This window comes from Ciconia boyciana, chromosome 27, assembly GCF_034638445.1.
Source record: "Ciconia boyciana chromosome 27, ASM3463844v1, whole genome shotgun sequence".
NCBI classification, from domain to species: domain Eukaryota; kingdom Metazoa; phylum Chordata; class Aves; order Ciconiiformes; family Ciconiidae; genus Ciconia; species Ciconia boyciana.
Window position 1 is genome coordinate 1,495,818 of NC_132960.1, and position 27,648 is coordinate 1,523,465.

The following is a 27,648-nucleotide window of genomic DNA, read 5'->3' on the forward strand; positions in this document are numbered from 1 at the left end:
GGTGGGAATCGCATCGTGGTGGGACCCGCGTGGTGGATGAGCTTTGAAGGCAGGCAGTGCATGGTTTGTGGGGAGCAAGCTGTTGGCACCTCCTTGGGCTCGCCACTTAAGCAAAGGGACATGGCAGAGTGTCAACACTGCAGGAACCGTGGCGTGGCTTTGCTGGTTTAAGAGGCAGGATTTGTAGATAAGTAGCGTTAGTTGGTTTAATAACAGAAATGTGGGAGAAGGGAGGGGAGCAGCAGATAAACCTTGGGCTTGTGCCTGAGAAGTTTTAATCTGACACTAAGGTGGGGAGTTGCACCAGAGCTAATATTTTGCTGAGATGAACGGGACAGTTTTTTCTCCCCTTCCCTCCTCCTCCTGCTGTCCCTGTCTTCTGGCACTCTAGATTAGACTTGGTTTATCCTCTTTCTATGCAGAGAGGCACCCTGTCTAACCGTAACGGAGGTCTCGCCAACTGGCATTGTTTAGTGGTTCGGAGGAAGTGCTGGCGCACAGCGAGCCTTGCCTGCCCTCCTGCAGCCTAGTCCTTCTCCCAGCAGTGGCGGCAAACTCCTTGTAGCTTCTTGCAATTTCCCTTTTTTTTTTCTTTTTTTTTTTCTTTTTTTATTTTATTTTTTTTTAATTCTTCAGTGAATACGTGCTGCAGAGCCTGCCCATCTCTCTGCACCCTCCACGGATGCTGCAGGGAGGTTTGGCTCTGCGGCTGGATAAACCATTTGCCTGTTGCAATGCTGGGAGCCACTGCGCTCTTTGCAAACTGGAGGCGTTGGTGAAGCTTCCTTCGTGCATTCGTAACCTGCCTTCCCAGTTTGTCTCATCCCACACCCAAGGCCATGTGTTGACACTGAGAGAGGGACATGGTGGCTTGGTGGCTTCAGTCCTGCAAGGCATTGAGGACACGTTTGCGAGACAGAAGTCCATCCTTTCCAGTGGGCCAGGCCTTGGAAGGTGAAGATGGCTCTGCCCTTTGCATGGTAGCAGTTGTAAACTTTACTGTTGACTCGATAAGAAGAATTAGGGGATTAAAGCAGACCTTGGCTCCTGAGTGCAAGGGCTCTAGGCAGTTTGACTCCTCTATAGAAGATCTGCAGGCTATCCTGGCTGCTCAGAGCTGGGCTTGTAGCCCCAGCGGAGTGTATTGAGGTGTACAGAGGATCGTGGGTTGTCAGCAAGGTCTTCTTCTGCCTTGGCGGTGACTTCTCTAGGGCTCCCTAGAGCTGGGCTTGCTCTGAAGCAGTGATGGCCAAGGCTCTTGGGGTGCTTGGAAGGTGATTTTAGGACTAAGTTGAGCTCCTGGGTGAGGAATCAAACAGCTGCTCATAACAGTGGTGGCAGAATAAGGTTGCGTTGTGGCAGAAGCTGTTTCCTTAGTTCCATGTGAGCTCTTTCCTGCAAACCCTGATGGATAAACTGCATCCCTTTCTTCTCCAGAGCTTGGAGGCACCTGGCTGTGCTTGTGACGTGGCCTGGGAGCTCGAGTAGAGTGGGGAGATGCAGGGCTGTGTATCCTGGGTTGGGAAGAATAACCCAGAGATCCTTTCCACCTTAAATACGGAATTTTGAAGGGGATCTGCAGGACGCTGAGATGGGACAGCCCCACTATGCATGGTGAGCTTGGCTATTACCTGTATCTTTGCCTGGCGTGGAGGTGGCACATCAAGCTCGGGTCATCAGCAGGAGGCTCTTCTTCCATGCTTTGGTTTCCAGCATGGGATGGGTGGACCCAGGGACTTGATGGAGAAGGGGTCTTGAAAGGGGCGTAGGGAGGCAAACCTCGCCATTGCGAACGCAAAGACTGGCTCCTGAGATGCAGGGAGGTCTTGCTCTGAGCCCGAGGAGCCATGGTGCGGAGGAGAGCACAAAGGTGGCACCAAGCACGTGATGCCGGAGAAGGGAAAGCCAGGGCAGGGGGACACAGCAGTGCAGGCTCCTCAGCCAACGCAGTTTCTTTTTAAAACTGAATTTTTCAGCCTTTTCAAAAGCTTCCTATGCATTAGGCTGGCTCCGTAACCCACCCATCGGGCCCTCGCTGGGGCAGTTTGGGACCAAACCCGTGGATCCTTTGCGTGGAGGATTTCTGAAGGATACCCCCAGCTAGCTGCCATGACCTGTATCGATTACCGCTTAACTTCTGGTCTCCCTGCCTGTGTGGGGCAGACTCTGAGTGCCCCAGTGCAGGGGTAAGCAAACAGGGCTTGTACAACCCTTACAAAGCCAGGCCTGGAACCTGCTTTTCTAGTATGACAGACCAGGTCTCAGCCACTCTGCCTCTTTAAAGCAAGTGTACTCAGAGAGGGTTTGGCTTTTCTGCCTATAACTAATTTTTTAGCCATTAGGTAGACGGGGCAAAAGTCCCTGGTGGATTTGTCCAAGTGGCTCATTGCGGAGCTGTTGGAGGTTGTTTGTGTTGCAACGCCTTGTCTCGTGCGGCGGGTCCGTCCCTGGCTGTGCACCAGATGCAACGGGCGTGCACGGATGCTGAATCCCCCCTTCCTCGTCGGCTGGATGTTCCGTAAAGGGAGCAGGAATAATTCACCTGGATTAAATCACAAGTCACCTCTTTCCTTCCATCTTCAAGGCTCTGCCGTTGTAAACAGCTGCTTACTGGAGTAGGTAAGTGGAGGCAGCGCAGTCCTGCCAAGCCCTCGTGTCCACAAATGACTAAATCCTGCCTGAAAAGTCAAAGTATGAAAACATTATTTTTTGGTTTTGGCTGAGCCTCGTGGATTGCTGGGATCGAGCCATCTTGGCTGCCTGGTGGGATAGCAGAGCCGCTCCTCTGGATGCTGGCTGGGGCTCTGCCCACCTTGCAGCTGGTGGAGGAGGGTGGAGGAAGGCTGGTGCGGACGTGTCGGGGGGCAGGCGGGGGCCTGGGGTGCGGGGAGGTGCCTGGGGGGCCCCAGCAGCGCTCGGACCAGCCTTACAGCCCGGGATCTGCTAGCAGCACTCTTGCAAAAATTGTTGTGCCCATTGGCAAAACGTGTTGGCAGGAGGGCTGGAGGGCGGTGCTGTGGCTGCAAGCCCTCGCAGTTCATAAATAACTGGGGGGGCTGGAGAGCCGGGCCGGTGACTCGTAGAGAAGCTGTTGTGCCAGCCTCTGTGCAAATGCAGCACCTTGCCTGTGTTTTTTGGCTTTTAAGCTAGTTTTTCTCTTGTGTGCACTTCCATGGTGGGGGCCTGCGTACAGCTGGGGTTTCTGTGTGCTGCCCTCATTTGCGTGCTGCTCCGACATCCCGTGTTGGGACAGTGGCCGGTCATCGCCTGCTTGCAGGCAGCCCTGCCTGCCTGGAGCTGGGTCAGGAGCCTTGTTGCACACTGTGGTGGGTCCGTCATCCTGTCACAGCCTGGCTGATCGACGCTGCTATCAGTTCATAGGGAATTGGTGGATATGAGACGGGAGATGCTGGTGTTTAACGGGGCACTGGTCTGGGAAAGGAGAGCTCTGAGCAGCTCCGTGCTAAAGACTCTTTGTGCATTTTGATGCCTGTTTAATATATGCTGGAGCAGGAGCCTAAGAGGGTGGAGAGCAGCCTAGTAGTAGCCCAGTCTAAGTAGGTGTCTTGGCGTCCTCCCGGGAGTGCAGATCTTGCTTCCCAAAACATCCGACGTGTCTCACCTCTGTGGTATAGGCTGCTATGAGAGCAGGTGCCTACAAGCTCAGTGGTGCTGCATGTTGCGTTGCTGAAAGACCCCTGGCTCTGGGCCCTGGCCCAGCGGAGACCACTTCCTTCTCTAAACAGCACAGCAGCTTGTGGCCTGCTTGATCTAATTGCATCTGTGCTGTGCTTTGAATGCAAACAGTGATGGACCAGGCAGCGCAGAAGCCACTGCGCATCCCTGCCCTTGCTCTTCTTCCTGTGTTCCCGTCTCCAGCTCCCCAGACTTTCCTAAGTGTACCCCTCTTGTCCTCCACCCAGAACAGCCCTTGCCAAACTTGGTTTCCCAGTTAGCCAGCAGAGATAACATAAAATGGATATCTGCTCTCCTCCTCCATAAGCTCCAGCCCTTAGAGATGGTGCATGGGTCTGGCTGCCTCGGCAAGTTAGACTTGCGAGCCACAGGAGCTCAGCACGAGCCTGGACCCCTGCTGTCTGGCTAGGGCTGTAGGGACAGAGCTGAGGAGCCTATGGTGTGGGAGGTGGGAAATTGTGATGGGGAGAGGAGGCAGGGTGCTAGGGAGGTGGCGGTAGCAAGGGGATGTCCGACCCCCATCTCCCAGTGAAGAGGTAGGTGATGTGTTGTTTGCCCTAACACAACTGACTTGCTCGTAGCATGATCTGATGTGGTGCACAACTGGGGGACACTCGTGGTTTTTCAAACCTCTTTAACTTGGCCAAATTTATAATGAAACTTTGCTTCAAAAGAGGTTGGGAGCCATGCTCTGGGTTGTCCATTTGCAGCTGGAGAGGACAAGCATGCCTGTGCGTCAAAAGGGCAAGCTCAAAGCTGGACTATGCCAGCTGATCAGAGATGGTGGTGGGAATGGACCGTCCCTTCGTGTCTCATCTTCCTTGCTTGCTCCACAGGAGTGGCTTGCAGGGGCTCAGGCAGCAGACTGTGGCAGTCTGGGATTGCTGCTGGTGGAGGGACATAGAGGTAGAACTTGGCTTCAAGGGCTGTATGTGCTCAGTCTGGGTCAAGCAGAGCAGCAGCAGGCCTGTGATGCTACACTGGACGCTTGTCCGTTCCCAGCGGCTCTTGGTGTCCGTTCCCTGCCTCCACAAAAGAAGCCCCCCTCCAAAGCGCAACGCTCTTCCTCTATCACCGCTTGCAGGACCTGACACTTCTGAAAGACTCTGCAGTGTCTGGATGGAGATAAGGGTAGGGTTTAAGGCCAAAAATTAGGAGAATTTCCTGTTGCTAGAGATGGAGCCTGGATAATGCTGATTTAGGGCTTCGACTCCCATCTGCAGCCTCCCCAGGCTCCCAGGGGAAGCTGACCCGATTCCCAGCTCGCTGGGATTTCCCAGCTCGTGCCGACTGGCAGGGTCAGTGCCTCACTGGATCTATAGGTGGTTTGTGCATATGGATCCCTGGTTCTCGGTCTGTCTTACGCATTCATGGCAGCACGATTCCCAGGTACGCGGAGCCGCCGACATGCCGCATCCTCCTGTGGTAGGACAGAGCCTGGCAGCTGAGACACCCCTTCTGCGTGGCCAGGCTCAGTGGTGAGACGCTGGTATGCAAGATGTAAACTCAATACCAAAGTTTAGATTACAGCCCTGTGAAAAACATCAGCTCCCCTAAATGGAGCCCAGATGGTGGCGGAAGCTGTGCAACACATCGAAGCCGAGGGCCAGGAATTGCAGGAACCGTGTGAGCAAAGGGACTGGGGCTGTGGGGGAGGGAGAGGAAGGGAGGTAGGGTTACAGCTCACGGAGGCTGCAACGCGGGCCGTTGGCCACTGCCGTCTGCATCAAGGGTCAATTCCTAAACCAGGCTGGTTAATCCACCTCGCCCCCTTAAAACCAACTTTGGACGACGAATGTCTCCAAAGTTGCATCACTGTAAATGCAGCATTTCCAAAGCTGAGGTTTCCCACAGCCCCTGACAGCTGAACTTGCCGGCATAAGAGGCCAAGGGCTCTTAGGCAAGTTAGAGGAGACCGGGTAGATCTGAAGCAACAAATACACGAGCTGTGTTCACTTGGGAGCTCTGCCAGAAGAGGAGTTTCCCAGCTTCCCCATTTCGGCAGGTTCAGAGCCGCTGAGCCCGGGGAGAGGGTCGAGTGTGCACGGGGGGAGCCTGGAGACGGAGCTGTGTTTTGGGTAAGATGAGCGCTGATGTGCTGCCCAGCAGCCAGGCGATTGCACGGGTGAGCGCAGGCTGCAGGGAAGCTGAGCGTGACTCAATATCCTGGTGTTGTGAAAAAAGCAAACGTCCTGGGGCACCACCGAGAGCCCTGTCTGGGAGGCTCGGAGCCATCCTTCCCCCTGCTGTGCTGTGGGAGCCTCTGCCACAGCTCGTTCTGGGTGTTTTGGGAAGTTGTGCAGCGATTGAGAAGTGCCAGAGGGACCACAGAGCACGTATGGTAGGGCTGGACCCCGTGAAGCCAAGCAGTGCACTGGAGACCGAGCCTCCAGATGATGCTGCGGTGATGCGAGAGCAAGTTATTCCCTTCCCGGGACAAGTGATGGCCTTGGACTGCAGCAGGCAGACCTCTCTGGGCCCGGACAGGTCCGGTGGTGAGGATGCACTGGGAGGTTTCTCTGGGGGGTTTGGCCATGTTAGATGAATGTTAGAAATGGCTCAGTTAATTGTCCCCTCTGTGAACGAGAGGGCTGGGGTGAGGTGATGAAAAGATGAGGCATTTACATAGAAATGGGGCTCTTCCTGAGGTTGTTCTGTCAAGAGAAGTTGCGGGGAGACCCCAAACACATCCAGATGGGATCAGCGCTCCTCCATTAGGACCCCACTATCCCTCCTTCCTCCCTGCTCTGCCCTTCCCACGTCTCCCTCCCTTCCCCTCCTTGTAAGAGCTGCTGCATTTTCTAGTGTCACCTGCCTGGGTGGTAAAAAGGGGGCTGGGGCCGAGCTAGGGAGAGGGCAGGAGGGATGGAGAGGAGCAGGAGCGCTCCTGCGGGCCCAGCACCGCTGCTGGCAGCCAGGAAGCCGAGGTTGGGGCGGGTACCAAGCCACGGGGCCGCAGGTAAGCTCACCCGTGGAGTTCGCCTTGGAGGAAGGCCCATATCCCTTTAGATAACAGTGTGTGCAGGAGCAACACGCCCCTCCCCTCGGAGATAAGTTTGTGTGCAGACACAGCCCGGAGATAAACACCCAGGAAGGCAAACATCCAAGTTGTACACCTGTATGGACCCGGAGAACCTGTAAACACCCGCCGTGCGGCTGTGCCCGTCCTCCCCGCATGGCACGGCTGAGCCAGGTGGGTGTTCGGCGCTTGCCGGACCGGCACTGGACCTGGTTTTGTGCTAGAAAATCACGTGTAGGGCTGTGCGGTGCCCCAAAATCTGGGGATGCTCAGGGAGAGAGAACAGGCGGAGTTTGGTGTCGTCTGCGGGTTGAGTTGGCTGCAGCTTTCAAAGATGCTCAGAGCATCTTTCTGCTCAGACCCCAGGGTTTTGCATGCCTGGAGAATGCTGTCATCTTTAGGCTATGAATTCAGTTTTCCAGTAGCTCTCAGGTAGCCTCCATGCACAACGCGGAGCCTTAAAATGTTCCTTTACATTGCAGGAAGGGTTTTTGTTAAACTCCTCGTGTCTCAGAGAAGTTGTGAAATTGGCACAAATGAAACCGTCACTGGCACGGCCCTGCCGCAGTGGGAATGCTTCACAGGGGATTTCTACATGCTTTTCGGGGACCCTGCTTTCTGGCTCCTGTAAAGGGAGCTGAACTGGTCGTCTGGGCTTCACTTAGATTCAGGGGAGAGCGGATCTGCGCAGCTGACAGAGCTGCCGCTCGCTTCTTGGAAGCAGCGTGTGGGATGGGTTTAACTCCCTGAGTTTTAGGTGTCTGCAGTGATGGCATTTACATCTGAGCCTGAACCACATGTTGCCGCACTCTGGGCAGGCAGAAGAGCTGCCGGGGCAGACAAAGCGCACCGTTTTAGGATGTCCATGACGGGATTATTGCTGGTGTCTCTGCAGCCAGCTCAGACATCTGCACTGAAATGTCGACTCTGGCAGATGAATCACAGCTGTAGCTGGTGGATTTGTATCTTACCCTGAAGTCAGACTCCAGAGTTTTATTTTTCAGGGCTGACTGGGAAACAGTTAGGGCACCGTCACGTATATCCCAGATGAGATAAGGGGGGCTGGGGAGTTCTGGGGATGGTCAGCCCTGCACGTGCCGTCTGCGGATACCTCCCAGCATATCCTGCAGAGGCCGTTTCTGCCCCCCCCCCCCCCCCCCGCTTGCCATGCTAATTGTAGGGGCTCTTGAGACATGCTTTGGCACTTCGGTCGCACCATGTGGTTACTCTGATTAAAATAAATACCAATAGTGGGTTGTAAGCAAGCGGGGGGGGGGTGGTTCTGTGTCTCATTAGTCACTGGGGGAGCTTGCTGCAATGTACCCCCAATTCTGGGGCGAGCAGCAACCTGAGGAACCCTGTACTGACAGGTAGGAGCCTTGCAGAGCATCGGGGAGCTAGACATTAGCTCTGTGCTTCTTGTTATCTTTGTTTGTAAATACTGCACGTGAACATTAACCTTCTTCCTTGGGACGATAAACTAGGCTTTAGACTTTGAAGACTAGGAGCACTGTATTGTGGTCCGTAGCTGCAAAGTGCTCCTGATGTGGATGCAACCGAGCAGTAAAGATGTGCCTGCAGCTTGTCTCTGCTGGGCATCCTTTGCCCTCCGTCTCCCTACACGTGCGGGACCGTGTGTACTTCTTGCTGGTTTTGCTAGTAGAGGTTTATTTGTCATGGATCAACAGCATCCGTATCCATGAGCAGGAACTGAGCTGTCAGGAGAGAGATGATGTTGGTCCCGCTCAGGCAATGCCATGGTGGCTGTGCTCCAAGTCCTCAGAAATAACAGGGTTGAGGGCTCCACCAAGTCTGTGTTTCTTGAGTGATGCCAAGAAGCATCAAGTAGGAGCAAGGAGATGTCATTGCCTCTGTAGCTCATGACTCTTGAGTGGTATTAGTGCTGTGGCCAGCACTGTACTATCTACTTCAGAAAGGGCAGTGACTCAATGGAAAAGACTCAAAACTACAAAAATGTAGGATCTGCCTCGCAGGGAGAGATGATGATGAAGCTCAGGCTGGTTGTTGCGGCAAAGGAGACTCAAGGCATCGGCTCCTTTGACAGATGGACCAAAACAATGATGTGTTGGAGGCAGAGGTTAGCTTGCGGTTTCTGTGTTGGCCCTGTCCATCTTATGTGAACAATCCTAGCAGTGCCACATATGATCTCTTCTCGTGTCAAATCACAGCAGAAGGGAGTCCCTGGGGAAACATCTGGAGTCTGCTCCTTCCCTGGCCCAAGATCTACAAGTCTTGTTTGCGGTTCCTGTCAGTTTTATTGGCTGCCTTTTTTGTTTGTGTTTTGAGGTGTGGGTTTGTAACAGTGATGATGATGAACCCTTGGAAGATCTGTCAGGATCAAGGAACTGGGAGGATTTTTGTGGGTTGTTTTTTTTTTTTCCTTGGTGGGACCTTGCTGTCGGGGTTGGATGTCTTGTTGGGTCTAGCTTACTCATGAGTAACTGTGCTGGTTGGGTGGAGGTTCACTCTCTCTTCTGCAGGAGCCCAGACTGGATGATAGCCTGTGACGGCGATGGGAACAAGTGATAGCGCTTGGCTGCTTCCCTGCTGGAGAGGTTGGGATGCTGGCATGGAGAGGCCGTTTCACGCCGCGCGGACGTGTCTGGGACAATGTGCCAAGCGAGCGAAGAAGGTGGAGGGTGTGTCTGAGGAGAAGCCTGGGAGGGGCGCAGGGTGTAGGATGGGGTGCTGGCACATCTGGAGGTGGGACAGAGAAACTTGCAGAAGGATTTGTGGGCTAGGCCTGGTTTGAGCTTGGGTGTGTGCTGTATCTGCACAAATCTGCATGGCCTCCCTTCTGGTGTCTTGTCTTCTGGCTCGGTGGGGGAGGCCTCCCAACAGGGCTGCCTGCCGGAGGAGTTCCTTGCAAAACCCCACGGCTTTCCCCTCTGTCCATGTGGCTTCCATGTTCATCTTGTCGCAGCAGCTCTTGCGCATTCCTGATCCTGGAATGAGAGATGAGACTTTGCCAGAGCTCACCCACCTACCGACTAGTCCGATACCGATAGCCCAATTCAGAAGAGAGGTTCCCAGTTACTGGTTGCTTTTCTGATGTCCTTAGCGTTGGCATACAGATCTCCCAGTCGGAGAGACAGGGATACCCCAAACAGAGATCTCACAGCAGGCTCTGAGATGAGCAAAGCTGCATAAATGGCATCTCATTACAAAACCTGGTGGTTTTATTTTGTCAGAATATCTAAATTAATGGCAGAAAGGCTATGACTTACGTGACTTTGAGGAGGCGAGGGTTTGGTCATGGGTGAATAGTTTCCAGCAGATTTGTGTTTTAGGAAGCCATTTGACACGTTGTCTTCAAGAGTCTCAGTTGAAGAGTGCGCTGAAATTGCCGTGGCTGGAAGGTGGCTGATGTGGGAAACGGGAGACCTGGGTGAGAGCAGCGAGGGGCACTGCACAGTGCGTACGGTCACAAGCAGGGGACAGTGGTGTCTTAGTGAGAGGTGGTGTTTGCCGTTCCGCCGTGCCTAGAAATTCTTATTTCACCAAATCAGAAAGGGGTTAGGAACTTTATGGCAGGGAAGAGAAATCACAACCCAAAAGTCTGGCTGGGAATTGTGGCTTTCATGCAGAAAAAAAGAGCTCTACGAGGCACAGACTAAGAAGGGAATTGGATTTGGGGCTGGGGTCAGTGGATTTAAGCCTGGGGTCAGTGGATTTAAGCCTGGGGTCAGTGGATTTAAGCCTGGGGTCAGTGGATTTAAGCCTGGGGTCAGTGGATTTAAGCCTGGAGCGGGGCAGGGGGGTTGCAGGAAGGGTTTGTGTGGCTCAGGGCTGTCTGTGCCGCTGGATGCACCCGCTCCTGGGTCAGGCTTCAGCTCTGGCAGGGCTTTGCTGAAAGGGGAGGCCAAACAGCTGGGAGAGGAGGTGAAGCTGGCAGAAATGAGGCCTGCAGCAGCCGATTTATCTGGGAAGATTAAAATACTTTTTATCTAGCTGAAATCATGGCCTCCATCTAGGCTGTGCAAGGCAGGGACTGTGCTTGCTCGCTGTTAGCTCCAGATCCCTGCCGCTCGCTGTAGGAGAGTCTCCTGCCACAGCTCTGCCAAGTCAGGAATTTACCCAGGCATTGCTCCATGTCTGTCTGCAGCAGAGATGGGGATCGGTAGAAGCAGCCGCAGCACCTCCGGAGCCGGTCCCTCCTTCCCTTTTGGGTGCTTGCTGACCCACATGTGCGGGCTCACTGGAGCCAAGTGAGCTGGCTGCTCCCTGAGCTGGGCTCCCAGCTTGCCGTTTGTTTTTTTTCTCCAGCACCAGCCACATGCCCTTTCCACAGCCCACACAGTTTTTCTTGGGTTGCGGGAGCCCTGGCAGCAGGATATCAGAGCAGACTTCCCTGCCAGGGCTCTGAGGGTGGATAGACCAGCTTTTCTCCTTCCCTTATCACCTTAAGCTTTGGGAGCGGGGAAGCCGCTGCACAGCTGCCGAGCCGCGGAAGAGCTTTTGGGTTTTGGCAGCAACGGGAGAACATCGAGAGTTGTGATGGCTGCAGAGGGACCACCTAAGAGAGCATGGGAGGTTGGCAGCAAACATGACTGAGCAAAGAAATGGCACTTGATGTTGAAACTCCTGGAAAGGGGAGAGTTGTTGCTATGGGGTGGGGGGGAAGTAATATGGAAGCATGGGAATGGCTTGCCACTAGATGGAGTGAATGGTCTTACGGGGGATTTATCTTCAGCCTCTGGCAAGTTCAGTCCAGGACCTTCACTGTGGGAATAGGTCCCTTCTTCCTCAAACTGCTGGACCTGACTTTGGGGAGCTGAGTTGAGCTGGCCATCAGCGTCTCCTCCAGCACTGCTGAGGTGTGTGTGGCACAGTGGTCCAGGCTGTCGCCACCCATTGGATGTAGAGCGGAAGAGTCACCTCCAGATGTTGTGGGCACAGAAATCGAATCCTTGAGCTCTCAAAGCCCAAGTCCTTCAGCAGAAGCAAAGTTTGGGACTCTTCAGGGTGAAAATTTCCACGTGTGAGTACGGAAGGTGCAAGAGCCATGCAGTGAAAGGACATCTTTTCTAGCCTTGATAGAGGGAGCAGTGGAGCTGGTCTTCCTGGGGCTTTGGGTAGGGACAGTAGCCTTTTAGGAAACCAGCTGTGCCAGAGCTGGAAACGTTGCTGTCGTGATGTGTGCGGAGTTGCAGCGGGACCTCGCAGAAGAGCTAGTCACTGATCTCTAGAGCTGCGGTGCTGTCTCCACTGGCCCCACGGCCATCCCTGGGGAGCTGATGACTTGCAGCAGGGGACCCCCACGTCCTCTCCTGTTCTCCCACCTCTTGCTGTTGGCAGAGGAGGCTGCAGACCCCGTCAGGAATGACGCAGTGCTGCAAAAGTAGATCGACGTAGGAAGACTTTGGGCTGTCCCTCTCCGGTGCCGGCTGGGAGCGTAAGGAATCCCTGCAGCAGCAGCTCCCCGGTGACGCAAGTGCCGGCGCAGCGGCCCCGTCGGGGTGAGATGCAACGCTCTTCCCCCCGCCCGCACACCAGGGGAGGGGTGAGCTACAGCAACAAAAATGCGCCCTTCCACTTGGGTGACTGCTCCCAGTTAGAGATGAAAACATTTGTTCCTGAAATTGGAGTCAGTCCTGGGATTGCAACACCCAGGCTGTGTTTCCAATTAATCTGCTGAAGTCGTCATGCATTTCCAAGTGCATTGGCTCAGCAGAGAGAAATCTGGCATTGCCTTCGCACTGAAATGCCAGCTGAGATGTGCACAGTGTTAAATGAGGAGAGAACGGCCCCGGCAGGCTGGCCCACCGGCACCTGGCATGGGATCGCGAAGGGGCACCGGGCAGCTCTGGTACGGCAGGGGGGATGTGGCAGAGGGCAGAGCAGCCTCCTCCTGGGAATGAAAATGCTTGAAATAGTTGTTGAATTACTGTCGGGTTTTTCCTGACTGGTTTCCTTCTGTTTCTGGGTGTGTGTTTTGTTTTGGGGAGAAGGGGAGGGGGGTGAAGTGAGTTATGCTTGGTCTATTCACTGCGTCTGCAGGAGTGTATTTACAGTCTCGCTGCCTTAGCGGTGATGAGTGGGAGATGTTTGCTGTGCATTGGGGATGATGGTGTGACCGCTCAACCCCAGCCTCCTCCCAGGCCCTCCTGCGGGGTGCTCCTGCCCCCGGCGAGGCGGGTGAAGGCTGGAAGCCGGAGGCTGTTTTGTTTGGGAGTTGAGCGATCCCTTCAGCAATGCCTGCGGTGCTGCGCATGGGTCAGCGTCTGGGCACCTGCAGTGCCGGCTGTGGCTCCTGCCTGCCGAGTCCGGAGCGTGGTGGCCTGCAGAGCCGGCTTGGTGTTGGATGGTGGGTCCTGGTGGTGCGTCTCCACGTTAGGCACCTCTCCAGGGAGCCGCTGGAAGGACAGACATGCCCTTGCCGATGGGGTTTTTTTTTCTCTCCTAGGGCTGCTTTTGCAGAAGCCAGGGTTCCTGCCTGGAGCTGGAAGTGACCAGACACATTCCTCTCATCTCCCGTGTGATTTCCTGAGAAATGAAATTGGATCTAGAGCCCAGTCCCAGCTGGGTGGGAGCGGTCCAGTGTGTTAGCACAAACGCTCATGGAAAGGCCGAGCTTGCATAGAAATCTTCCCTTTCCAAGAATGAGGTTCAGGCTGAGGCCCCCCTCCCTCCGGAGTCAGCAGGGATGACGGATGGGGACGGGGAAGCTCAGCAGGTCTCCGGCACTGAGGTCACCGGTGGCTTTTCCCTTTAGGGGGAAGCATGCAAACTGCTTTTGCAAAAGGAGCATGCAAACTGCTTTTACCTGTTGGGAACCGGCGCTGGGATGGAGAATCCGGCTGCCTCTGGCTCCCTGCTCTGCGGACCCCCTCTCCCCGTGCCGTAGGGACGGCGTTCCCCGCTTTCCGGCAGCAATGCTTCATCTAGAGCTGGAAAGTGTTAAGTGAGGATGGTGACAAGACCACTCCCAAATTGGATCATGCTTGCTTTCCCATCTGCGAGGGCAGCACCGGAGCAGTATGTTCTTCTATGGGAGTGTCGTGCAAGCCTGTGCACCCTTCTCGGAGGCCAGCGCAGGCAGGCGGCCTGCGGCAGATGCATAAAAGCCTGAAAAAAAAAACCCAGGGAAGCGAGGAGAGGAGGGGGAAGGCAAGTTTACCACTGGTGTTTAATGCCGCAGTGCGTCAATATAACGAATACTCTTAAGGATGTTGTGCTAACTTCCCAAGTTATTTGCTCCAGAAATAGAGCTTTCCTATGTGTCTGTATTAGAGTAAGTCTCTGTTGCATAGATTTTTTAACAGTGAGCATGTAATCTTGCTATATTTGCTTGCAGGACAATAATGCTGATGCTTTCTATTTTTAACACATCAGCAGGGCAAAAATGCACTTGGGAACTTTCAGGGAGCAGAGCAGCTCTGCTCGTAGCGCACGGCCAGGCTTCAGGAGCGACGCCAGCAGCTCAGCGAGCAGCCTGGGCTTTAGGAGTGCCTGGCCCCGCGTTTTGGCAGGTAAAGAGAAGCCAGCCTGCACAGGGCTTGTCTCCCTGCTCCGGTGGGCTCAGCAGAGCCCGTGCTTCAGGGTCACAGGGCCAGGCAGTGGTGGGGAGGAGCAGGGGCGTGTGGCATCATCCATCCTTCTCTTCCTCCTGTTTCTCTCCCTGCTGTGGCCCTTTGAGGCTGCGGAGGCGGTGGGGAACGCTGAAGGGTTTGTGGGTCTGGCTCTGTTGCTGACGCCGTGACGCTTGTTTGGGTGGTGCCAGTCCCGAAATCCCAGCTCAGGTCCTAAAAGCATCTCAAGGCTTTTATATGTATAGATATATAATTTTTTTTCTTTTAAGAAAAACAGTTTCTGTCACCACCTTGATCGTGAAAAATGGCTGCAAGCAATAACCTGCAAAGCCCTCCAAAATGGGAGGTGAATAACAAAACTGGCACCGACTTGAGTCGCAATCCCAGTTTGGGGACCGATTCATAACTTTGAGTGGTTCTGCCCTGGCCAGGTCCTTCTTGCCACCCTCATCTGCTCAAGCTGCCGTCAGCAGTCATCATCCGGCAGGACGGGCTTGCGTTGGTCCTTGCAGGCTTTTCCGGCTGCTGCTGTGTGTGCTAGAGGAGCCTGAACACGTGCACCTCCCATTTGGAGAAGAAAATAGGAATTTAGGGTGGAACTTGCTCCCTGGGGGCTTTGTTTCACCCTCTGGGCTGGGTCCGGAGAAAGTGTCTTCTGCTGTCTTGTTTTTTTTTTCCCCTGCAGTGGAAAATCCCCAAAATCCCACCGGTCTCGGGAGTGGATTTTATCGCGGTGCTTGCGCCTGTTGCAAAGACTCTGGTTTCCAGCCCCTCTGCAGGACTGCGCACAGCGATTGATTTTTGGATTAAATCCGAGACCTGGCTGTTGTGCCTGGGGGTCCTGGGTGAAGGTGGAGTCTGTGCCTGTCGCCACCCCTCCTGGATGGGGCAGCAGGTTTGCATTTTGGAACTGGTCCTTTGGGGCAAAGAGGCAGTTTTGGTTTTGCTGTACCGGGCATGGGGCTGCGTGGGGCTCGGCCCTGGCTGGGACAATGGCAGGAAGCCGGGAGCTGCACGCAGCTCCTTGCCGCTGGCCAGGCACCGCATCCTCGTGGAGCCGAGGCTGCCTCCGCCGCTGCTCCTCCCTTGCTATTTCCATCGCATTGTCCGGAGGAGAGGAAGGATGTTTCCAGCCTTCTTCCTTTTTGCCTCAAAGGGATGTGGGGTGGGCGGGGAGGGGAGGGGAGAGGATTTTTCTTGCTGGCAGTTGTGCAATAGGCACAATTACTGCTATTCGAAGCACCGTCCCCCTCCACCCAGGTCAAGGGGGTGATGCATCTTGGCCTGAGACGTCTCCGAGGTCTCCCCTCCTCTGCACAGTCTTGGCAGCAGAGATGCATCTCGTCCCGTGTCCCCGCTGGCAGCCAGTGGGCTCAGGCACGTCCTCCTGCGCAAGGCGGGGGCTCGGAGCTCCATCGGAGGAGATGCTTCTGCAACGTGGCTTTTAGCGGACACGCAGACATGGCCGGACTCGTGGTGCTCAGCAATGCCGGGGGAGATGCTGCTGCCTCCACGTCCTTTATTCCCAGCAGTGGGGTGAGGCTGTTGTGAGGTTGCTGGCGCTCAACGTAAGGTATTTTGGGAAGGCAAAGTGGGATCCTAATGTTATAAACGCCCTGAGCGCCATGTCGTGATGGGGACATGTGCGTGGAGGTGTCATGGTGGGGCTGCAGGGGATGGGAGGATAATCCCTGGCCCCTCGGCGGGGATGGTTTCAGGTGCCTCTGAAAGCATTAGAAGAAGTGTGTGGTGGGGAAATGGAATGGGGAAGGTCACCTCATGCTTTGTGATGGAGAAATGTGGCCATGAAAAGGGGGTTCTGGCTTTTTTTGGGATGTTTTTAGTTCTGCATCTTGTGGACAGGGCTCTGATGATGACAAAGAAACGCTGCAAAGTCCTTCCTGCATTTTTGCACAGCTTTGACTGCTGTGGCCATGCAAAGTCGAGGCTCCTTGCTGCGCCGGAGGAGGCCGGGCTCCCACGTGCCAGGAAGTGAAAGCAGAATTAATTAAGATGGGAAATGATCTTAATTTGCTCTGGCTAAATCCCTTTAGCACCGGTAAACCCCAAACATTTGAAGCAAAGATCTTGGTCAGAGTGTGGCCACACCTCTCCCGTTGTTCGGGGGTGGAGAAATTGCCCGTGACACATCTCTGAGGGTTTGACTGTATGGGAGAGTTTTACCAGTTTTACTGGGGTGATTGTTGCTTCCTGGTAGCAGCCAAACTGGGAAAAGCCCATCTCTTACTGAACTGGATCCCAGCTCAGCTGGGATCACCCCAGAACAGCTAGAAGAGTCCAAATCCAAATCTCACGTGTTCTGGTGTTAGGTCTGTCCAGGGACGGCCCCAGGACTTAGCAGCACTGCTGATTTTTGCATAGGGGAGCAGAAAGCTTTAAGGATCCCTTTTGGCTTTTTTTTCTTTGCTCGTCCCAAAGTGGATCGGGACGCAGCACGGCTGTTTTGTCCTCCTCGAACAGCATCTGCTGTGCGTGGTACCCGTCATGGTCCATTCTCAGGGATGCCCTCCGTACCCCACTTTGGAACCGCCGAACATTTCTTGACAAAGCCCAGGGTCAGGGCCAGCCCGCATAACCTGCCAGGAATACCGGGAGCTCCCAGATTTCGCTGCTGACAGGAGGTGTCCGGCAGTGCCAGGGCGATGGAGCAATTCCTTGGCAGCTGTCGGAGCCAGCTCTTTGCATTAGTGAAAAATGTGAACGATCTGCAGGCTTGTGAAAGTAGTGTTTGTTCCTGGGGGGTCAGGGTAACAACCTCGCCTGCGTGTCCTCGGTAATTTAAGCCTTCCTGACGTTTTGGCCACGCATGTCCCGTTGCGTGTGTTGGCGTTGCCGCCCTGCGGTGGGGTACACGAGGGAGGAGAGGTTGCGTGGAAGGAGGAGGAGATGCACAGTTCAGTTATCTCCTTCCTCCTCCGTGGTTTTGTGGTTGTAGGGAGGCTGTGAGCATGGACAACAGAGCAGAATAGCAATTCTTCCGTAAACCAGCTTAGAAATGATGCTGGAGGAGCTGTTGCGATAAAATATCACGTTAGGCTGAGGCAGAAGTTTTTCCCCATTTTTTAAAAATAGGAGCAAGCTGGGCTGTAAGCCTCATTATGGTCTATCTTATTGCGTGTTCCCATTTGCAAAGCAGAGAGGGTCTTGTGTTCGTCTCCAGCAGCTGCCACAGTGAAGGGAGTTGGGGTGGGCACGTGTGGGAGCAGGAGCAGCGCTGGCATCGTGGACCATCCTCTCCGCTCCACTGTGGCTTTTGCTTCCCCGCCAAAGACCTCTGCGTTTCCACCTGCTGCTGCGCGGGGCCTGGGTGCCAGCCACCTGCCCGAGCCCACGCAAAGCCTCCCTGTTTATTTTGTCTAAAAGCAATATCCCCCAAAGCGGGGTGGGGGGGGAATACCCACTCTGGCGTAATTGCATTTAATGAGTCTGATGGGGCTGGCTGCCAGCGAGCCGAGGGCTTTGCCAAGGTTCGTACTTGCCCGTGAGAACTGCAAGGGTGTGGTGCGCGGCCGCGCCTGGCTTTGCAATCGCCGAGAGAAAAGATCTGAGAGCTCCCGTCGCCCTTCGCCGCGGTCGTTGTGCTACTCGCCCGATGCCGTCAGCCCAGCCCGCGTTGCAGGGCTCAGCTCCACGGGCACGTTGACCCCCAAGGACTCGGAGGAACACGATGACATCTATAGGTGAGTGTGCCAAATGGGTGGGAAATATCCCTTGCAGATGTTACAGGGGTCTTATAAAGATGGGTTTGTATTAGATGCACCTCGAACATCCTTCCATCTGGAGCTGGGTCCAGTTCAGCTCTGCAGTGTGCACCCAGCCAGGCGCCGTTGCTTGTTTTGATTCTCTCAGTTTTAGGGTCCTGGATGGATATGTGATTTTGCTGAGTTGACACCAGGTCTGATCTTGAGAGGTGCCGAGGGCTCAAATCCCAACATGTGCACTGATTCTTCAGTGTCTGAGGTTAATGCTGCTGCACCGGGCTTACCGGGGCTTGGTTTGTTTATTTATTTTCCTTTTTTCCCCCCATGCTTGAGTGGCTCCGTGGCAGGATTAACCTTGCTTTCTGGGTTAAACACCCTGGGCAGTGTTGCTACATGAGTGCGGAGCGCACACACCCCACCACACCCTCCGTCCTCACCAGGCGCTTTGGCTGCCTCGGGGCACCCACGTTCTGCAGCCGTCAGCGGGGAGCCCGCCTGCGTCCTCCTCCGAGGTTTCTCCCTGCTGCCTGCTGTTTGCTCCTGCGTTTCCCTGGGCAGGCTCCAGCTGTGTGTAGGACACGGGGTCCTCCTTGCATTTCTTCACCCCCAGCTCTTGCAGAGACCCAGAAATTCTGCCTGATGACTTGGCCATGCCGTTTCTTGTAGCTTTTCCAGCCCGGGTGGCATTCCCCGGCTTCAGCATCGCAGATCTCTTCCCAGCATCTCCCCTCAGCTGCTTGCATGCACCAGCGCTAACCTAGATTTACCCTCCAGGGTGGCTGTCACTGGTGTCCCCGTGGTGTGGCAGTAGGGCTTGTTGGATCCAGGCATGTTTCAGCCTCCTCTGCATTAAGGATTTGACGCCTGTGCCTTGCCCAGCTGCACGGATGCCAACTTTGAACCAAAGGCCGTGCTTTCCTAGCTGCTTCATGAGCACCTAACTATGGGAGGCAGTGCCAGACAGCCCCACAGCGAAGGGTACCAGAAGTGTATTTGTGCAGGAAACTGAAAATGTTGTGGCTTCCTTCCTCTGACATAAATAGCTCTCGCCCTAAAACCCGAGTCTCCGCTCTGCGTGCTGGTAATGTCTGGCACTGGCTCGAGGGGATGCTGAGATGGGGTGGGCAGTGGTCGGGGACCGCCACGTGCTGTCCCCTGGCCTCGCAGGGCAAAGCTGGGTCTCCCCAGCTTTGTGTGGAAGTCTCCTTGCTCAAACACCTGATGGTCGGCACTGGAGCAAGGCTTGGGGTGAACTCCACTTGCGCCCTTGCTGATGGCGGTTGAGCAGTCTGTAGATCTGCACGGGGAATTTCATTTGTGCCTCTTTCCCTGGGATGCATCTTATTCCCATAGAGCTGAGGCTACCGGTGTTTCTCCCAGCTCCTTGTTTTCCTGCTCTCTGCATTGTATTGGGCCTGAGGTTTGGGTTTGGGTTTTTTTTTTTTCTTTAAATTTTCTTTTCATGACTGAATCTGCCTTCCAGCCCAGCCTTGGACCTCGGCCAGCGTTTGCCAAAGGGATTTCCTTCTCTGCAGCACGCAGAGAGGCTCCAATTAATGGGCAGGTCCCCTTGAGTAGTCACTTGCTGAGAGTGGGTATTGTGGGAGTCCAAGCTTTTTGTCTCAGGACTTCCAGATCAAGCAAGACACTGCTCCAGAGCCCTGAGCTCTTCCCTGGGGGCTTATGAGTGAAGCTGGGCTCCTGCTGCGTTGCACACAGCAATTTAAAAAATAAATACGTAGGCTGAGCTGTAACGCTGGTGACAGCAGCCCCTGTGCAGTGCCGACCCTTCGCAGGTGGTGCGAGGCGAAGCAGGTTGTAGGTTTGAGCCAAGTGGATGGAGGCATTGCTCCGTGCCGTGCCCGTGGGGCACTCTGTGCCGCGGTGGGATGCTCCCAACAGCGGCTTCATGCATACAGGGGGTGACAGCAGCAAGGACCCCCCTGCAGCGGCCCCCGGATGAGCTGCGGGCAGCAGCGTGGTGCTGGGCAGAGATGCTGACAAGCCCATCGGTGTGCTGTCTAAACCGGTTGGGAAGACTTTCCTCTGCTTATGCAAATGGCTGGTAATTGAGGAGAGGTTCGTATAATCGTTTGATCTCTCTTCTGCTTCCCTTGGCACAGAGGCTGCATCCTCTCGTGCTGATGTAATCAAACCCGGCGCGGGAAGACGAGGCATCCTGCGCCGAGAGGGTGCTCGCTCGCTTCCCGGGAGCGCTTGGCTGCGTCCGCGGGGCTGCTGCATGGCTCTGCCTCTGTTGGCATCTACCTGCTTGGAGAACACAGACCTGGAGGAGCTTATCTTGCCAAGACCGGTGCCAAAGTCTCTCTCCAGAGAAGATCTGTGTTGGCTGTAGGCAGGGAGATGATGCGGAGGCTCTAGACTGGACTATTGCCTCTTGCCAGAAGCCTGGTTGAGGGAGAAGATGGGGCTGTTAGAAGACACTGGGCTGCTCCACTGCAGGCAGAGCCGGGGGACTTGCTTGCCTGGAGATGCTGCCTATCATCCGCATTTGTCTTTGCCTGTGGGCCTTGGCAGTATTTAAGCTTTCAGAAGCACACTGCAAACCCTCGCCCCTTCTCCGGCTGCTCCTGTAGCTGTGTCCGCAAGGAGAGGACATGGGTGGTGGAGATGCGTAGCAGCCCTCTGCAGGGTGTGTTTGCAGGGCTGGCGGGGCAGGAGGAGCAGTGGAGCTCAGCATCAGCCCAGCGGAGAAAGGCTTCGGAGGAGGACCAGGAGGAACGGCACTGCCTCTCCATTGCGTGGCTCGGGATAGCACGATGTGCAGGGCTATGCCAACCCGCCGCTGCTGGCTCTTGAGCAGGGAGTAGCCGGCAGACCCCGTCCGGGCTGTGCGACCAGGTGAGGGCAGTCAGAGGAATCCACTGGGGTGGGCTGTGCTGTGGGGGATGTTTCCCTTCTGGGAGGGGAGGGCTTTTCCTGAATCCTGGGAGTTTCCATGAGCAGAAGCTGCCTACACTGTTCTGGGGAGCATGAGGCGCCGCCAGGCAACCTTGGCTTTCCTTCAACAGAGCCTTTTGGTCATGAATTTCCCTCTGTTTCGGAGGAAATGGCGGTTGTTGCAAGGTTTCCTGGGGATACCTTGCACTCCTCCGCACAGCATCCTCCCCCAGGGGCCTTGTGCTGCTATTTGGGATGGGGTTTACGACCGGTGGGGGTGGGAGGATGCAACTGCTGGCAGGAAATGACTGCCAGAGGTTTCCAGCTGTGCCAGAGCCTTGGCGGGGATGGAGCCCACTTGCTGTCCCTCCGGTCCCATGTCCCAGCTGCGGTTGCAGGAGATGAGCTCTTCAGTCGCACCTTGTGCTGCCCACGCTCAAACTGTGTGGTGTGGGGACCTGATCCTTCTGCAGAGAAACTGGTAAAAACACTATTTATTTTCTTACTTGCTTTAGACGCGCACAAGCACACATACCTGCCCACGCAGGCATGGCTGATGGTGCCATATATCAGGGCACAACTGAGGAACAGCCGGCAGGGATGGGAATGCCTTATGCTGGGATTGTAAGCTGCTGTTTATGAAACCACAGCCGCTGTGTTGCCCGCCTGTGGCGTGATTTAATCCTGCCTGTGCCCAGCTCTTTCTGTGGCTTAGTACCTGTGCGTCCCTGTGACCGAACGATCTCAAATTTAGACTCGAAAGCTATTGCCAGGTTTTGCTGTGCAGGTTTTGCCTCTGCACTTTCATGGTTGGGTGCCTTGAAGGCTTTAAAAACTCATCCCTGGGAGAGGGGCAGCATCCAGGGAGCTCAGCCCCTGCCACCTTTGTGAGTTGCTCCAGCTCCTCTGGGAGCTGTACGTGAGCACGAAGGAAGTTGTTTGGTGGTTTAAGTACCGCCTGTGGTGAAGTTTGGGTCCGGTATTAAGGTTCGAGGCTTTGGGGTAATTTAGCATGATGCAGGGTTACCTTGGGATTCTCTTCACCAGCTTTGCCCTGCAGGCAAAACGCTTTCAAGGCCATCCTGAACATGCGGATTTGAGAGCAGTGGAAAACCTGCCTTGAAACAGGCACCTAAACACACCTGTGTGGATCTGCTCGCCCCACCGACCGCATCCGCAGGGCAGCCCAGGGCCCGCACGCGGGCCTGGGCCAGCGAGGAGGGGGCTCGCTGTTCAGGGAGAGCACAAGCACCCGTGTTTCCACTGCAGATGCAGCTGGACCACGTCCGTGGATGTTTTATTTAGTCCTGAAGGGTTCACTATACCTCTTTCTTTGGCAGTGGAGTCCTGCCTTCTGCTCCTTATGGATGCTGTGGGAACGTATAGTGTGGTCCCCTGTCTCTGATGAGCCTGGATGGGAACACCGATACTGGGGTGTGGGTTGAAACACAGAGCACTAAAAATAGCAGCAGATCCAGGTACAAAGCTTATTGCTCCGTGTCCCTGTAGCGCAGGCTGGCCTCGGTGCACCGTGAGATTTTTGGGTCCCGGAGTCATGAGTTTCAAAATGTAACTACGCACATTTGTGGGGAGAAAATTCCAGGGAGGGCTATTAAATGTCTGACTCAAAGGTCACGAGCCGCAAATAACCAGTGAGAGTAATCAGGGGAAGTATCTCACCCTGATCCGCTTCCTGAGGCCTGATGTGGATCTCGTTTACAGGCTCAAACAGAGTATTTTCTGATTTATGTGCCTGAAATACCTAAGTAATGTGTTTCGCTCACAGGTGTATGTGCGTAGTCTGGGTGGTTTCAGGTGTGTTGCTTTTAATCCTGGTTCATGACTTTGGTTGCGGAAAGGGTTTTGTGATACACATGCGACTTTGCCAAACTTTAATCGTCTGTCTCAAATTTTTTCTGGAAACTTTCTGCAGAAGAAAGTTTGCAGGCATCAGAGTAGAAAAATATGGTTTTGCCCTTGTGGAAAAACTCTCGGGGGCTTTTCATAGAGAAGCATCAGCCTCTTCTTGTTTTGGAGCAGGAATTTAATGTCTGGTAGGGAGGAGAGGGATCCACCCACATCTGGCCAATTCATAAAGCCCTTGAAACTCCCAGTTAACATGCTCCATAAAGAGTTATCAGAACTTGGCAACCGACCGCTCCAAACATTACATCTTCCCTGAGCATCATCTGTTCTCTTATGGCTCATGCGGGACGCTGCGTACGGCCTCTCCGCTCGGGGACAGCTGCGGCGGCGCAGGGCTTTCCCTGGAGCTGCCTTCCCCGGAGCTGCGTGGCGGCTCCCCTGCGCTCCCCCGGCAGCCGCCCGGCAAGGCAAGGAAGGATGAAAATGCCCCAAAGGCTCAGATTTCGCGGGGTCCTGCGAGGAAGCCCCCCGGGGACGTGCAAGCAGATGGAGGTAGGAGGAGCAGCGGGGCGCGTGGAGCACCGGCTTGGGGTTCCCACTATCCCCCCGAGAGCTGCAGGAGCCAGCGGCAGTGCCTGTGCCCCAGCTCCTGGTGTAGCTGGGCAGAGATACCGGGGTGATGCTGGTTTTGTCATTTTTTTGCTTGTCTTTGAGGGGAGCATAGTGTTTGGTCCCATAATTAAACCCAGCATCTTGGTGCATACACCCCAGGGGCCAGGGTGAGGGTTACGCAAGGTACCCCGACTCCGGGATTTCCTATTTCTCGAGTTCTGGCTTTGTGATCTTAATGTTATTTCAACATAGTCTTTTTTGTGTGGTTTCTTATTTAAGTGTTTTTAATTTGAACAAATTCCCTCCAGCTAATTTTTGTTGCTTGTGCGTGGCTCTGGAGAAGACCTTTTCCTTTTATTAGAGAGGAATGTTTTTAATCACAGGCATTCTTCAACCCGGCTGAACTCTGAACCTTTCACAGCTAATCAACATAAGATGGGAACCAGTTTTAAAAAAAAACTGCCTTTAACTGCTGCTCAGCCTCAGACAAAGCTCTTCGCCGTGTGCGATCGCCTTGTGGGCAGCGCCGGCGCACGGCACGGCTGCACCGCACCGCAAAGCCCGGCAGCCTGCCTTCATGGCAGGCAGGGCTGAAGGCAGGGATGCACGGAAAGGCGTAGCTCAGATGCGACTGGTTTGCTCCTTAATAATCTGCCTGCCCTGGTTTGTTTGCTTCAAACTTTATTTCCCCTCTTATATAAGTGCAGCTCTTTGCTGACCGCTGATCTTGCCTCTTTAAAAAAAATCAGGAAATGCCAAAGCAAAGATTTTTGGGGGGGGGGATGGCTGTCTGTCTGAGAGCAGCAGCATGACCAGTGATTTCCCCTTTGGGGAGTGAGCGACACAAGCACCGGATTACCACCACCAGCCTGGGAAATTCACTGCCACCAGATTTCACCCTGGCCAAAAGCTTAGCAGGAGTCTGGGAGGTGCTTGACTGTTTGCAAAGGGGGAAGCCTGTCGCCGTCTGCACGCTTGCTCCGTGTCTCTCCCCACCTCACCGGCGAGCATGCGGGCCCTTGGAGCGCTTCGGCTGTTTTCCCTGCGCTGTGCCATGCCGGCAGCCTGGAAAATGCTGGTAACCCGTGCCGGGTTGTCGAGCACAGAGGTTGCATTCATGCTCGTACTGCCGAAGGCTTTCCCAGGGCACGCCGGGGAGAGACTCTGTGCCGAAGCTCCTCTCGCTGTGTTGCAATCTCCCCTTCCCGTGGAGGAAGGGTGGAGCTGCAGCGGCTGCTACCTGCCCAGGTGCGGAGCGGTTTGTGCAATGGGCTCGGCAGCCCTAGGCAGTTGCCTCCGCACGCCGGGACCGTGGCGCGGTTTGCCTCTGCTTCCTCCCGGCGCGCTGGCGTAGCGGTGTGTTTTCCTCCCGGTGACATGGCTGCACAAGGTGACCTAGAAAAACAACCACTTGGAGCCACAGTGACGTGACGGCCCGGGTGCTTCTGCTTTACTGCTGGGCGATGTGGTGCAAGCAGGGACAAGGCAGCAAGTGATCCCCACGGCCACCTTCACCCCCTGTCCAGGATAGGGCTGATGCTGCCTTGCTTCACACCCCAAATACATCCCCAGTTGTTTGAGCGGAGCAGATAAGCTTTGCAATTAATGATTTATTTGGCAGAAGCAGGGAGGAGAGGGATGTCTTCGCAAAGAGGCTGAGTTCTGCTGTGTTTTAATGGCAGGGTCGTTTACAAAGCCATTTGCCCTGCGAGTACTGCCCTGGTCCCACCACGCTGCTGCTGGTGACATGGTGGCTGCTGAGCCCCTGCCAGCCCTAGCACTCGTGTGAAGACGAGCTTGCCACCAGCGCCGGCCTTCCCATGCGAATATTCTTGTGAACTAAAAATAATTTGCAAAAATCTTGGCAGCCGGACATCCAGCCGGGAGAGGAGCCTGTCCCAGAAACCTTCCGCCTCTTCCCGGGGTGGGTGCTCCCAGCTTGCTTCTCCCTGTCCCGGCACTCGGCCCCGCTCCTGGCCATGCGGGTGAGGAGGGAAGGATGATGGATTCGGCCCCCTGAGGCTGTATGGGGCCAGCAGAGCATCCTGGTCTCAGCCCGTGCATCCCGGTCCCAGCCCTTCTGTGGCCACATGTCATGGTGCTGGTGGCTTATAAGGGTCCACAAGGAACTGGGCTGGGTTGGGGAAAGGGCAGACCCCCCCAGGAGCCATCATGGGGCCGTGCTTTTGGCCTTCTTCGGGTGAGGGGAAGAGGAGGAGCTGCTCGCCTGGCTGCCTGCCCCCTGAATCATGTGTGAGCATCGGAGGCTGCCGGGGAGGGGAGTTGTTTACTGTAACTCTTGGCGGAGGTCCCAGCATGAAACCCCAAATGAATTCAAGCTGCAGCGGGAGGTCACGGCTGAAACAAACAGCTCCCAGGGCAGGATGGGCTTTGCGAAGGGGTCCAGAGCTGTTGGAGCTGGGGCTGGAGCAGGAGGGATGCGGGGCATCCCTAGGGAGCTGCCGCATGCAGGTGCCACACGCTGGAGGGGTCCCAGCATGGGGACAGTGGCTGAGGCTCCTGCCCAGGGGCTGGGTTGTGCTCCCAGCACCGCTGCCCCTGGCCGGTCCTCGTCCCTCGCCTCCCTGGCACTCGGCATGTAAAGCATCGTGTTTCTAAGCTCTGGAAAACCACCCTGAGTTTTGTGGCTTTAGCCTGCGCTGGCCGGGTGCGAAGCTGTAAGTCAGGGCTTCGCGCAGACCGGGACGCCCGCGTTGCCCTGGGGCACTTCAGGCCAGTCCATGCTCCCATGGTACTTTTTTTCATCCCATCTTCCCTCTTTCCCACCTCCTGAACAGCCCTGTTTTGCCAAAACGTCCCCAGCTGAGCAGGGCCTGGCATAGCGGGGTGCTCCAGGCACCGTCGATGTACAGAGCTGGGGGGCCGTGGCGGGAGGAGGGTCTGCGCAGCCTCTGCCAGCGGCTGCTCTCCCTGGCTCTGCTGCCTTTTGGCCGTGGGGATGCTCGACAGCCTTTTTCCTGGCTCTGGGCAAGCGGTGAGGAGTTGTTTTTCTGGCTGCTGGCCGCTGGCCTGCCCGTCCTCCCTCTCCCCCAGCACACGCATTCCCTCCCACTTCTCCTCTTCCGCTGCTTCAGAGTTGGTTTCTAAAGAGACTAAAACAAATGAGGTAGACTCCCAGAGACCCTGCCGGTGCTTTCCCCCTTGGCTCTGTGCCACCGTCATGTCTCTCCCTCCATCCCTGGAGGTGCCTGTAATACCCCCTCCTGCGCCTGCGGTTGCCCCCGAGACCTTCTCGCCCCTTTTTGCCCCTGGAAGGTGCTGGAAGGTTAGCGTTGGGCCTGAGGATGCTGCCGATGGGGAGGTGAGAACGACACCGCTGCTCCTGAGCATTGGCCAGTGAGAGCTCCCCGTGGGCATTTTTAGCATCGCAAGCAGAGGAAGACTGTGACAACTCTTCTCTGGATGCCATCAGCTCCGAGGATGGAGGCTGTGGCTTGGTGGGCTGGTCCCTTCCTCCTTGTATCCCCACTTTCCCCTCTGAACGATGCTTCTGTGTGTAAGCAGCCCGTCTCAGTGTCTCAAAGCTGAGCCCAATGACTCTGGTCCCCCGCCAGCCCCACTGCATTTCCCAGCTCCTGCCCCTTTGTGGTATACAGCAGGACGGTGACGTTTGGCTGGAGGGGACCAAGGGACGGCTGAGCTTCAGCAAGTTCCTGCAGATAGACAGCGTCACGTGGAGGGGATTTGGCTCGGCTGGGAGCTGTCAGAAGTCCCCGTTTCCCATCCTGAGATTTGCTTGTTACAGTCTGTCCTTGTCTGGCTGCCAGCAGCCCGGCACATTGGGTAGCACTACGCACACCGTGCCACTGCCTCCCTCCAGCCTTCCTCCCGCTCAGCATCCCCAAGGGGCTTGGCCAGCGCCTGTCCCTCTGGCATCCTCCTCCTCCTCCTCACTGGGAGGTGGGAACACACATGAGCTGAGAAGCAGGAGGCAACAGCCCAGCTTATCGCTTGCATCCTTCAAAATCATAGATGTTTAGCAAGATTTGAGGCCCTTTGGGAATTGCTGAAGCTGGGAGGTTTCTGGAGCAGCAGGCAGGTACAGCCTCCCAGGGCGCTGGTGCTGGCACCGTGCTGCAAGGAGACGGGACCAAGTGCTGCAGCCTCTCGGGAAGTGCTGGGATGAATTGTCAGCCCCGTGGAGGATGTCAGGCTTTTTGGGACCCCTGGCTTCTTGCAGGTGTTGAAGGGCACATAAAGAGAAGACTTGGGGTCTTCTTGCTTAGGGTAACTTCACTTGGACGCTTGGTCGCTCACA

The 27,648-nt window shown here is 55.4% G+C and overlaps 2 protein-coding genes across 6 annotated transcripts in view; both read left to right on the forward strand.

Moving 5' to 3' along the window:
* The window catches only part of HDAC7 (histone deacetylase 7), an 89,524-nt gene that overhangs the window by 43,849 nt on the left and 18,027 nt on the right, over nucleotides 1-27,648 (forward strand). The window contains exon 1 of one of the 5 annotated variants that reach the window (XM_072847387.1): nucleotides 12,524-12,545. The exons of the other annotated variants lie outside the window; for them this stretch is intronic. The gene's annotated coding sequence lies outside the window, so the exon portion shown is untranslated. Of the gene's footprint in view, nucleotides 1-12,523; nucleotides 12,546-27,648 lie in introns of those variants that run through there. 5 annotated transcript variants of the gene reach the window in all.
* On the forward strand, nucleotides 12,770-20,808 carry LOC140644504 (uncharacterized). Its single transcript, XM_072847393.1, has 5 exons — nucleotides 12,770-13,043; nucleotides 14,072-14,208; nucleotides 14,954-15,163; nucleotides 15,529-17,969; nucleotides 20,114-20,808. Exons 1-4 carry the CDS (start codon nucleotides 12,770-12,772, stop codon nucleotides 15,817-15,819), a joined length of 912 nt encoding a protein of 303 aa, XP_072703494.1. The 3' UTR covers nucleotides 15,820-17,969; nucleotides 20,114-20,808.

Coding starts and splice junctions, on each gene's coding strand:
- LOC140644504 (XM_072847393.1), top strand. CDS start 12,770: ATGAGTGGGAGATGTTTGCTGTGCATTGGGGATGATGGTGTGACCGCT. Junction 14,209..14,953: donor CTGGCCCCGCGTTTTGGCAG/GTAAAGAGAAGC, acceptor TTTCCCCTGCAG/TGGAAAATCCCCAAAATCCC. Junction 15,164..15,528: donor CCTCCTGGATGGGGCAGCAG/GTTTGCATTTTG, acceptor CCCTCCACCCAG/GTCAAGGGGGTGATGCATCT.